Source organism: Prionailurus bengalensis, chromosome D1 (assembly GCF_016509475.1).
Source record: "Prionailurus bengalensis isolate Pbe53 chromosome D1, Fcat_Pben_1.1_paternal_pri, whole genome shotgun sequence".
NCBI lineage: Eukaryota > Metazoa > Chordata > Mammalia > Carnivora > Felidae > Prionailurus > Prionailurus bengalensis.
In genome coordinates, this window is record NC_057346.1 from 99,863,403 (window position 1) to 99,875,819 (window position 12,417).

The 12,417-nt window shown below is 46.9% G+C and overlaps 1 protein-coding gene across 1 annotated transcript in view; it reads left to right on the forward strand.

Annotated features, from left to right (window-relative positions):
• The window catches only part of MADD (MAP kinase activating death domain), a 40,420-nt gene that overhangs the window by 5,302 nt on the left and 22,701 nt on the right, over positions 1-12,417 (forward strand). Inside the window, 18 exon segments of the mRNA XM_043582419.1 lie at positions 259-562; positions 961-1,092; positions 1,533-1,646; positions 2,589-2,669; positions 4,207-4,385; positions 4,677-4,912; positions 5,100-5,256; positions 5,973-6,076; positions 6,168-6,191; positions 6,194-6,357; positions 6,741-6,994; positions 7,239-7,378; positions 8,182-8,283; positions 9,592-9,651; positions 10,011-10,113; positions 10,482-10,668; positions 10,765-10,915; positions 11,216-11,422. Of these exon segments, the coding sequence (XP_043438354.1) occupies positions 259-562; positions 961-1,092; positions 1,533-1,646; positions 2,589-2,669; positions 4,207-4,385; positions 4,677-4,912; positions 5,100-5,256; positions 5,973-6,076; positions 6,168-6,191; positions 6,194-6,357; positions 6,741-6,994; positions 7,239-7,378; positions 8,182-8,283; positions 9,592-9,651; positions 10,011-10,113; positions 10,482-10,668; positions 10,765-10,915; positions 11,216-11,422 (2,699 nt within the window).

Sequence of the window (12,417 nt, forward strand, 5' to 3'; positions counted from 1 at the left end):
AAAAGACAGCTGCAAAGTTAAACTTCCTGCCATAATAATGTTTGGAGTTCAACATTTCATGGCAGACAGGACAGTAAGTCCTGCTGTGTATACATTTTTATACTTGTTTCACCCTTGTATATTCTCTCTGGTCCTAGCTGAGCCCAAAGGGTGGGCTTTTCCAGTTGTCAGCATTTTACTCTCTATGGTTGCATTGGGTTGCTTTGGGGTATCAGCTCCTAGTGCTTATGCATCTGTTTCCTGCTGTCTGTTCCTCAGGGACACTATGTGGCGCATCTTTACTGGATCATTGCTAGTGGAGGAGAAGTCAAGTGCCCTTCTGCATGACCTTCGAGAGATTGAGGCCTGGATCTATCGATTGCTGCGCTCCCCAGTGCCTGTTTCTGGGCAGAAGCGAGTAGACATTGAAGTCCTACCCCAGGAGCTCCAACAAGCTCTGACCTTTGCTCTTCCAGACCCTTCTCGATTCACCCTAGTGGATTTCCCACTGCACCTTCCCTTGGAACTTCTGGGTGTGGATGCCTGTCTTCAGGTGCTAACCTGCATCCTGTTAGAGCACAAGGTAAGAGAGCCAGCTTTTTAGATCTTTAAGGACAGGGACTACATCTTTTTCATCTTTTTGTCTCTAGGAGGTAACATGGTGCCAGGTATACGGCAGTACTCAGTAGATGTGGGTTGAATTAAGTGGGATGTGTTCAGAGGGTTTGCCACTCAGGTGAATTATCCTTACCTAGACTGAACTAATTCTCTGGAAGTATCAGTAGTTCTAGTCCAATGAGTGGTCCTGGCATTGGGCGAACAAGAGCCAGAAAAGTAAGGCATGAGGCAGGGATAATTGTGGAAGCCATGCTCATGGAGCCCTACACATGGTGAAATGGAAATTAAATTGTAGCATTGGAAACTTTCCCCATAAACCTTATTTAGGCCGTTGAATGATCCTTATGGTATGGCTTGTGGCAGGTGGTGCTACAGTCCCGAGACTACAATGCCCTTTCCATGTCTGTGATGGCGTTTGTGGCGATGATCTACCCATTGGAGTATATGTTTCCTGTAATCCCACTGTTGCCCACCTGCATGGCATCTGCAGAACAGGTGAGTTTCAGGTGTTTTCTGGCTTTGTCACCTCTGTCTTACAACTCTGGCCAGCTCTGAGGGAGAACGCCCGATGCCAAGAAGTTAATCAGTACCGGTCTTCAATCCTTTACTCTAACTTCTTTGTCTGCAAAACATGACCTAACTTTGAACTGATTTGATGGCAAAACTTGTGTTATTTGTGGCTTTTATTTATCAAAGTAAATGTTAATCATTATAGGTTACTGGCCATGCTCCCGCAGGTGTTACATAATATACAGAATATACACTGTCGCCTTTCTAAAATCTGAAAAATTATGAATACTAAAACACACCTAGCCTCAAGAGTTTTGGAAAAGAGATTATGGACCTGCATTTCCTCATCAAGAAAAATCCTCATGTGATAAGTGATCGAAATATGTTTAGTTTTTGTTTCTTACCCTCTTATTTTTTTTCTACAGCTACTGTTGGCTCCAACTCCGTACATCATTGGGGTCCCTGCCAGCTTCTTCCTCTACAAACTGGACTTCAAAATGCCTGATGATGTATGGCTGGTGGATCTGGACAGCAATAGGGTGAGGTTCTTGGCTGAGATTATAGAGTCCAGAATAGGATTGTGTTCTGTTTTTCTAGATTACTCCCAAGAAGGTCCTCAGTTGGTGGGTGATTTGTCTTGTGTGACTCGTTGATACCATATTTTTTTAATGCTTAGCTTTTACTTTATTGGCTAATAGGCCCTTGGTTAAGACCCAAACGAGTACAAGATTTAGTTTTGCCAGAATGAAGTGCTCCCCCGCATCTAGAAGCAGTAGGCAGTTGTGGTTGTGGGACCACTGCCTATGGTGTAGGTCATCTCATAGTTTTCCTGGGTATGGTTTCTAGTAAGACAGTGCCTTTCAGGCTTAAAATGTACAGTAATATTCTGTAGTGTGAATATACTCAAATTTCAGCAGGAAGCCCTTCTATCTGTTTATAGTAAAAGTTTAGAAAATACAAATAAGTGTAAAGAAATAAATAAAAACCAGGGGCATCTGAGTGGCTGTCGGGTAAGGGTCCAACTCTTGATTTTGGCTCAAGTGATGATCTCACGGTTCATGGGTTTGAGCCCTGCTTTGGGCTTCATGCTAACATTGTGGAGTCTGCTTGGAATATTCTCTCTCTCTCTCTCTCTCTCTCCCCCTCCCCACTCTCTCTCTCTGACTCTTCCCCTCCCACACGTGCACACTCGCTCTCTCAAAATAAACTTTGAAAAAAAAAACAAAAAACCATAGTCCTATTGTCTGGACGTAGTCTCCAGTAACATTGAGGTATATTTCTTTTCAGGTGTGTATATATATCACAGCCATGTATATGTGTGCCCCTAATACACGTGTATATGTAATATATTTGTATGCATAATATACATGTTCACATATATGTGAAAATACTGTGTATACAACTTCCACTTACCCTTACGTAAGAGTAACTCCTGAGTGATTAATTCTAAGGTCGTGCCTTTTGTCTTTTTTCTGGTGTAGGTGATTGCCCCCACCAATGCAGAAGTGCTACCAATCCTGCCAGAACCGGAATCATTGGAGCTGAAAAAGCATCTGAAGCAGGTGAGTGAAGAATGAAGAGGAAGAGGAGCGGTAGCTACTCCCGGGTAGCTGCAGAGGCTGTAGCTGTTGTGAGAGCCCGTTTCCCTTCGGACCTCAGGTGGAATAGGTTTTCTTAGCCTTGGGTGGGCTTAAGAAGAGGTGTATCACATTTCTGGGTGGCAGGATGACTCTCAAAAAGGCTATTAGATATCTTCTAATTCATTGTATGCCTCCCACCCTCTAATACTTAGAATACTATATATATATATATAAAAAAAAAACAACCTTCATTTTCTGTTTCTTGTCACGTGTACCATTCTTTGTGGCTTAGAGTGTTCTCTCAGTCCTGTAAGGAAAGAACTAGTTGTTTGGATAGCCTGGCTCCTTTTATATTTTCCTCCTGAATTGACCTCTAGGTCCCTGAAGAATGCTTTCTTCAAAAATTCCTCTCTTTGAATAATCTCTTAAATACATTTTTTCATTGCTTTTCTTCCTCTCCTGCATGCTGAACACAGTACCTGAAGGTAAAATATGACAAGGCCCCATCTCTTTGCCCTGTTGTATGTGTTATGTAGGTCCACCAGTAGATAGCTCTGTATTTATTTTTAGGAATCCCTTTGCCCTGTTGTATGTGTTATGTAGAACCACCAGTAGATAGCTCCGTATTTATTTTTGGGAATCCTTGTCATCTTCAGGGTCTTCAGGAATCTCTGTGTTGTCTTAGTTGCTAAGCAGTACCTCTGCTTGGTGTAAATGGGTCATTTTGTAGCATCCCTCTCATCATCCCCGCTGATGTAATATGGTGTCTTGTTACTGCAGAGTCTGTGAGGATTGCAAGTTAAGAAAGTTCTCTGTCTTCCTTTGCAGTGTTTTCATTCTTGATGGTTACTTTAGTATGACTAATGAGATGGAGAGGTTGATATATAGAATGGTACTTTAAATGTTGGTAGGAGTTAAGATCTTGGGCTCCTTAATCCTGTGTCCTTCCCCCCGCTACTTGAAGTGTGGTCCATGGACCAGCAGTGTTACTTTTGCCTGCGGTTGTTAAAAGTGCAGAATCACCCCAGATATATTGAACCAGAAAAATCTGCATTTTTAACAACATTCCCGATGACTCCAATGCTCATGAATATTTAAGGAAGCCCTACTGGTCTAGACCAGTGGTTTTCAAACTGCCCCATGGAGCCTCATAGGGGCTGATTTAGGCTGGTAACACTGAGCACGTGAGGTTCTGGGTTCCTTATGTCCTTCAGAGAAGCTTTACTTTTACGTGTCTCAGTTGTTTATATTTTCATACAGATTTCAACATGTTGTTGAAAAAGAACATTTCATGGCTAAAATAAATTTGAAAATTATTGCCCTGGACTTCAGATTTGATCAGGTTGCCTTGAACCAACCTGGCTTAAACTGCAAGGCTACATAATTCAGATCATCTTCTAAAGGTTAAAGTACGGTATTTGGATTCTGATTTCAAAGATTAAGGGTCTTTCCTAGGAGATGAGATTGGCCAGCTGCCCAGGAATCTGCCTTCTATAGGGGATTTCTTGTTGTTCCACAGGCCCTTGCCAGCATGAGTCTCAACACCCAGCCCATCCTCAATCTGGAGAAATTCCATGAAGGCCAAGAGATCCCCCTTCTCTTGGGAAGGCCCTCTAACGACTTGCAGTCCACACCTTCCACTGAATTCAACCCACTCATTTATGGCAATGATGTAGATTCTGTGGATGTCGCAACCAGGTACGACCAAGTCGACCAAACCATCACAGGTGCTTAGATTGGGTTCTGGTCTCTCATTAGGTATATTTGTCACCTTAGTAAAAGCAAAGAAGAATTAATTCATCGTACTCTCAGGCGTTTTAGGCCTTGAGTGAAGAAAGAGATTGATGATTCTTTAAGATCCCTTCCCCTTTGATGTTGGAAGCCTGTGAAATGATGACTTGGGGAGGTGGTCTGACACCTTGGATCATAGGAATCCTTCTAGCGCAGTGTGTGGGACTTGAATTATCTCACCATCCCCTTCTTCCCCAGAGTGGCCATGGTCCGCTTCTTCAACTCCCCCAACGTGCTGCAGGGTTTTCAGATGCACACACGTACCCTGCGCCTCTTCCCTCGGCCTGTGGTAGCTTTTCAAGCTGGCTCCTTTCTAGCCTCACGTCCCCGACAGACTCCTTTTGCTGAGAAGCTGGCCAGGACTCAGGCTGTGGAGTACTTTGGCGAATGGGTCCTTAACCCCACCAACTATGCCTTCCAGCGAATTCACAACAGTGAGTCCACCTGCCCCTGCCTCTTTGTCCTCCTGATGGCTCTTCCCTTTGCTTTTCCCTTTTCTCATCTTTGATCTGCCCCTTCCATTCCTATTTTGCTTTAGACGTTTCCCTACCTTTCTTCTATGTTTTGCTTGGTTTTTTTCCTCCTTGTTGCTAACTGTATTCTTTTTTTCTCTGTGGGTAGATATGTTTGATCCAGCCCTGATTGGTGACAAGCCAAAGTGGTATGCTCATCAGCTGCAGCCTATCCATTATCGAGTCTATGATAGCAATTCCCAGCTGGCGGAGGCACTGAGTGTGCCACCAGAGCGTGACTCTGACTCGGACCCTACTGATGACAGGTGAGCAGCAGCAAAACCGCTTTTTGAGGTCGAGAGGCTCTCGCTAGTCCTTATTGAGCACTATGGCAGAACCTCATAGGACTTAAACATTAGTGTTTGAAGCCTTGATGATATTTTGGTTGATTGTTTTGTGTAAGCTTCCTTATTTTATCTTGTTCCCTGACCTTAAGAGTTTTCCTCTTTTTTTTTTTAAGTTTTTAATTTTAATTCCAATATAGTTAGCATACAGTGTTATGTTAGTTTCAGGTGTACAATACGGTGATCCAGCAATTCTCACATTAGCCAGTGCTCATCATGATAAGTGTAGTCTTTAATCCCATCACTTATTTCATTCGTCCCCCCATCCACCTCCCCTCCAGTAGCCAAGTGTGCTCTATATTGTTAAGAGTCTCTTTCTTGGTTTGTCTCTCTCTTTTTTCTTTTGTTCGATTACTTTGTTTCTTAAATTCCACATATAAGTGAAATCATATGGTATTTGTCTTTCTCTGACTCTGCTTAGCAAAATACACTCTAGCTCCATCCATGTTGTTGCAAATGGCAAGATTTCATTCTTTTTTATGGCTGAATAATAGTCCTGTGTGTGTGTGTGTGTGTGTGTGTGTGTGTGTATGAGAATGCTCCCCTTTTTATTTTTCCTAATGCTGATTGCTGGTACTTTTCCTGCCCCTTCATTCTGTTTTATTTTTATTTTTATTTTTGTGCTCTTCACTCTGCAGTGGCAGTGATAGCATGGATTATGATGACTCAAGCTCTTCTTACTCCTCCCTTGGTGACTTTGTCAGTGAAATGATGAAATGTGACATCAATGGTGATACCCCTAGTAAGTGTACTTGAGGAGATGGGGCAGCTCTGGGAGGGGTTGGAGGCTCTGGGATGGTGTGGTCTGTACCTGCCACCTTGGGTTTTGGCAGATGTGGATCCATTGACGCATGCAGCCCTGGGGATGCCAGTGAGGTGGAGATTGCTGAGCTGCAGAACCAGAAGGAATCAGAAGAACCTGGCCCAGACAGCGAGAACCCTCAGGAAAACCCCCCGCTGCGCTCCAGCTCCAGCACCACCGCCAGCAGTAGCCCCAGCACTGTCGTCCATGGAGCTAATTCTGTACGTGAGGACTTGGAAGGGCGGATAAGTGAGAACTGTTACTTATGTGGGTCATACCTCCATTAGGAAGGTGAGGCTGAAGCTGTTAATTTGCCTCTTCATAGTCTTCCTGTCTTCCTCTCTATACATCCCATAGCTTAGAGCCTAAGAGACGTAGTTTTGACTCCAGAAGGAACTCGTCGGGCTTTGTTCAGGGCTTAGCTAAAGTCCCCTTTGCATGGTTTGTGGGGACAGAGAGCAGGAGTGTCATAGAGATCTTTTCTCACACACTCCCTTAGGATAGGAGATGGGAATCTAATAGAGCTGGCTTGGCCTTGCCAAACTGAGGTAGGTAGGTATCACTGGGCACCAGGTGACCAGTTTTTATTTAATATGGCCTTTAGGAACCTGCTGACTCAACGGAGGTGGACGATAAGGCAGCAGTAGGCGTTTCCAAGCCCCTCCCTACCACGCCTCCCAGCATTGGCAAATCGACCGCGGACAGGCGTCAGACAGAAATTGGAGAGGGGTCAGTGCGCCGGCGAACCTATGACAATCCATACTTCGAGCCCCAATATGGCTTTCCCCCTGAGGAAGATGATGATGAGCAGGGGGAAAGTTACACTCCCCGATTCAGCCAACATGTCAATGGCAATCGGTGAGAGCCTGGGGATTCCTTCTAGGTGGGTGACTGAAGGACCTCACCACAGAGGACCCCGGGTGAGGGTTAATCAGAAAGAGAAGTCTGAATGTTCTTGTGACCCGCCATCCCATGGTGGTGCCTTGATCTAGGCATATAGAAATTGTGGGAAGGGAGCAGTGACTGCAGTGTAGCATAGGGCCCACACTTCCAAGAGTAGGTACCCCTGCCTGGGGCTCATAGGTGCCACTGTGCATTCAAGGGCTCAAAAGCTGCTGCGGCCCAACAGCTTGAAACTGGCAAGCGACTCAGACGCAGAATCAGACTCTCGAGCGAGCTCTCCCACCTCCACCGTCTCCAACAACAGCACCGAGGGCTTCGGGGGCATCATGTCTTTTGCCAGTAAGTGCCTCTGCTCTCATGCCTCTGTCCCGTTTTCTATGCAGTGGGGCCTGACTATGGTGGATGCTGCTTAGAACTTCAGAGGTAGAACTGGGTGGGCATTATCAAGCCCCAGTTCAGGTTGTTGGGGTGATAGTGAATAAGGTATTTCCAAGGGAAGTCAATAAAGGACAGAGACAGAGTAGTCACTATCTTTATACCCAGAGATTTCAGTCTGTTTCGGGTAAGACAGCTGGTCAACTGAAAGATAGTCATCATATTAAAAATCATACACTTGTACATGTATCTTGTGGAAATATTCTGGTCATATTTGATTTAGGTACATATCTAATACCTTTTTTGCCTGGTGAAGGACTTTTTCATGAGCATGCTTTGAAATCTATATGAGGTGACTTTTGTGCCTAGAGAATATTTCCAGAAATGAGGGGTGGTATCAGTTAAAGGTTGAGGACAGCCCAGGGGCCAGAGAAAGCCAACATTGGGTATAATTATGATTGTGAGTTTTTCTCAGAAGCCAGACAGGGACAGCACCAACTTTTGCCCAAAAGTGCATTAACTGTCCGGCTTTCATGCTGAGTTAGCAGTTGATGGGACACTTGTCCGTCCCCATGGGAGGTAGTCAGAGAAAGTTCTTACTGGGTTTTGAGCTATCCTGACAGTGGCCCCCATGTTTGCCCTGAATTAGACTTGGTCCTCTCTAAGGTAGATCAGAGGTACTGGGATTATGTTTGAAAAGGAGAAAGATGGAGATGATGATATACTTATGCTCCTAACTCCTCGCTCTCACACCCTCCCCTTGATAGGCAGCCTATATCGGAACCACAGTACAAGCTTCAGCCTTTCAAACCTCACGCTGCCCACCAAAGGTGCCCGAGAGAAGACCACACCCTTCCCCAGTCTGAAAGGTAACTACAGCCCTCCTTCTGCCATACCAGGATTCTCCAGAAGATATTTCAGGCCTATGGGTGCTTGTCAGGAGCCCTGCGTATGACGAATCGTTTGATCTGGCTGTTGCCCCTCATACCGCTTCTCATGGCTTTCATTGCACATTATGGGCTCTACTCGTTTTCAGATGGAAAGTGTCTTTGTAGCTGAAGAGACGGCCCTGTCGTATCATTTAGGATAACAGCAACTGAGATCACCGCTGCTTCTTAGGGGGAGCTTTGTCAGGTGTACATAATTAACACAGGGATCGTCAGCTGCTGCCAGTGATCTGCCAGGTGCCTGCTGCATGAATGTAGGACAAGCTTCATCCCGATTAGCTGGCCCACTGAGGGATGCTCATAGAGAGCCTGGCAGTGTTACAGCGTCAGGAAGCCTCTTTGGCTTCCTGTCAACGTAGGGCCTGTGGGTGGGCCAGGTAGTATCGGTTGGCTTCTCCGGGCATTTAAGACCTTATTTGATTTTCATTTGTGATCGCTGAGAGTTTGAAGGGCTCTTCTGCATTTACTCTGACTTTTGTTTGTTTTCTCTAGATATTGTGCTGAACTATTTAATTACACTAGAAAGCATAGTGAGAAGCAGCTCCATATATTTTTCACCTGACTTCTCTTCCCAGTGATTAAAAATCCCAGGAATCTAAGGAGTGTTCTTTGGTGGGGCTGGGAACATAGGATAGATGGGCAGAGGGACAGAGTAGCTAGTGGCGTAGGGGATTAACTAGCACTGTGGCGTAAATCTGCACCTGACTCTGTAGGTTAGGGGTAGAAAAGTGTTAGCGTCACCGGCTTTCATTTGATACAGTTGGGGAGGGGAGCAATTGAAGCGCTTTCATTGCATGCTGATGCTTCATTTGTGCACTTCCCACTCCCATCCACCTCCCATCCTCACACCCCAACCCCACGTCCCATGACAGCATCTGCAAGATGGGTCTCCTCTCTCTGCATACCAGCAAGCCCTGTGGACCCTGTGCTAGATGTTTCATGAAAACCAGTGGTCCTTCTTTCATGCATGTGCCTGTTTAGTACCCGAAGGTCCCTTGTGTCATGTACCCTGCCCCTGGCTCTGAGAGGCCATAGTCTTAAGAATGGTCTTTCCTAGAGCCTTGGTTGATTCCTGATCTCTTGGCTTCCAGCTCTGAGGTGCCTGAGAACTAAGGTTATGTGCACTAAGCTTTGGGAGAATCCTCAGACTATCTGACTTACAGCTCCATCGAGGGATATAGGGGTTGTGGTATCATGGTGCACCTACTAATTGTGTATTTTGTGTCCCAGTATTTGGGCTAAATACTCTAATGGAGATTGTTACTGAAGCCGGCCCCGGGAGTGGTGAAGGTGGGTCTTGCCCGTGAGCTGTGCATGATCTTTTTTTCCTAGCATCTTCTGTGCCTGCCTGAGGGCCATCCTCCTCATGGAGCAAGCGGTACCACATGGGTGACCTGCCTTGCCCTGTCCCCCGTGACGCCTGTGCTTGCCCGTGGGGCATGCTGCTGGTGCATGTGGAGTGGCCTGAGTCTCCATCCCCACTTCCTCCACATTGCCATGGCTGGTTTCTACCTATGTGTGATGCCCTGGGGTCACCCTCACCCGGCCCTTCTGGGGAACGGGTGTGGAACGTGGCTTCCCAGGGCTGTGCTGACAAGGCTGCTGGACTACAGTAGTGATGTCTCTCATTCCTACCTTCCTGGCTATAGGAAACAGGAGGGCCTTAGTGGACCAGAAGTCATCTGTTATTAAACACAGCCCAACAGTGAAAAGAGAGCCTCCATCACCTCAGGGTCGATCCAGCAATTCTAGGTAATCCATGGCTGAGCTATTACAAAAGATCTCTGATAGAGGTAGCGATTCCTGTACCACACTGTAGGGAGGCTCAGGAGTGGGAGAGAACCTGTCAGTTGGGTGGATGAAATCAATTCTTGGGAGCCCTGCGCATTCTTACTTCCCATGCAACAGTAGTAGCTCACCCTGGTGAGAAGAATGAAACAGCAGTGGTGGGTATGTGGGCACACCAGGCGATCCGGAGCGGTGGGGGGTGCAGGGGACTTGCACCCCTGGAGACTTGGCTTTGCGTTTTGCCCCTGGAGGCAAACATCTAGTCTGGTGAAAGAGGCGGGGTGCTCTGCAAAGAAGCCGATGACCACAGAAGCTGTGTGTGGACCCCGTAGTGAGAACCAGCAGTTCCTGAAGGAGGTGGTGCACAGTGTGCTGGACGGCCAGGGCGTTGGCTGGCTCAACATGAAAAAGGTACGCCGGCTGCTGGAGAGTGAGCAGCTGCGCGTCTTTGTCCTGAGCAAGCTGAACCGCACAGTGCAGTCGGAGGACGACGCCCGGCAAGACGTCATCCCTGATGTGGTCAGTGTCTGGGGTGAGGAGCTGGAATCAACTGCCGGAGGGACCTGGACCCCGAAGGCAACTTTGCCCACTCCAGCCCCTGGGTTATTGTTGCAGGAGGTCAGTCGAAAGGTGTACAAGGGGATGCTAGACCTGCTCAAGTGCACGGTGCTCAGCCTGGAGCAGTCCTATGCCCACGCGGGCCTGGGAGGCATGGCCAGCACCTTTGGGCTTCTGGAGATTGCCCAGACCCACTACTACAGTAAAGGTAGGGATCGCACCAGCTGGGCGGCGCTGTCCACAACTCTTCCACTCATCTCCAAAGAAGGCTTGTTCCTTCACAGGTTTCCCAGTGCCAGGCTGTTTCCCCTCAGGCTTCGGGGTTTCCTTTTTTAATGCGTGTTTATACGTACCGGGTGTTTTTCTGTCATGAAAAATAAGATGTCTGTTTTTCTTTCCTTGCACTTTTTCCATTCTGCATCCTCCTTGCTTCTCCCACCTCGTTCCCACAGCTTGATTCCCACTCGTTGTCTCTCTTGACCTCTTCCTGTATTCCCTCTTTTCCTAGAACCAGACAAGCGGAAGAGAAGTCCAACAGAGAGCGTAAATACACCAGTTGGCAAGGATCCTGGCCTGGCCGGGCGGGGGGACCCAAAGGCTATGGCACAGCTGAGAGTTCCCCAGCTAGGACCTCGGGCACCAAGTGCTGCAGGAAAGGGTCCTAAAGAGCTAGACACCAGAAGTTTAAAGGAAGAGAATTTTGTAGCGTCTATTGGTATGTATCACCGTGTTTGGTGTGGTGGAGGGTTCGGGCTTCTAAAATACCTCTCCCTCCTTTCAATTCATTCAGAATCCTGCCTTTCTTTTCCCCATGCTTTGCTTTCTAGAGAGGGAGATAGATCTGCATCCATTTCTAATGGAATTTCTTTGTACTTCTTTATCGCTTATGCTTCCTTTACAGGCACCCCCACCTACATCTTAGAGGAAGAATGGAAGTTTTGCTTTGAGGGGCCAGTGAGGCTTAGTGCAGGGAGTCTGAGCTATATTCCTTGTCCCACTTTTTATTTACATCTGGATTTCTTCAGATGTGAGGTCCAGGAAGCTATAAGAAAGTTTATAGATGCGTCTTTGGCCTATAAAATTATAATTGTCCGGCCAGTTTTCTCCCATGCAACCATTACACTACCCTCAAATATGCTTTCCTGGGGTGTGTCCAGCAACCCCATTTCCCTGGGCGCTGGACCTCAAGGTATAGATTTCTGAAACGACTTTTCTTCAAACCTTTTCTCACTGGACTCGACCAAGAGCTTGTTTACGTTTGGTGTCTCTCTGTTCCCACTGAGGCAATGCCTTAGTGAGCTCTCTGGGTGTCACCTCCATTTGACTCACTTGACCTAGAGCCGTCTAGGCTGTGTCTTTCTTTTTCTGGTTCTGTTTCCCTGGGCAGTTTGCTTCTAGCTGATGCTTCTTTGCCACACCATTAGCAGTTGTCTTATGCTCCCAAAAGTGGGGAGGAGGAACCAGTTTCCTTTGTTGGGGAACTGCACTTCTCTAGCCAGCAGAATAGTGTCCTAGAGGCAGCCAACCCAGTCTTTCTCCCACATGATGCGATGCTCTAGGAAAAGCACCAGCCTGCAAGTCTGGAGGTCCGGAGTTTTAGTCCTGTATCTGCCCCCCAGCTAGGAATGAAACTTTGGGCAAAGCACTTCCTCTTTTCAGGGTCTCTGTCTCCTCATCTGGGAAATGAAGAGATTGGACTAAGTAGGCACT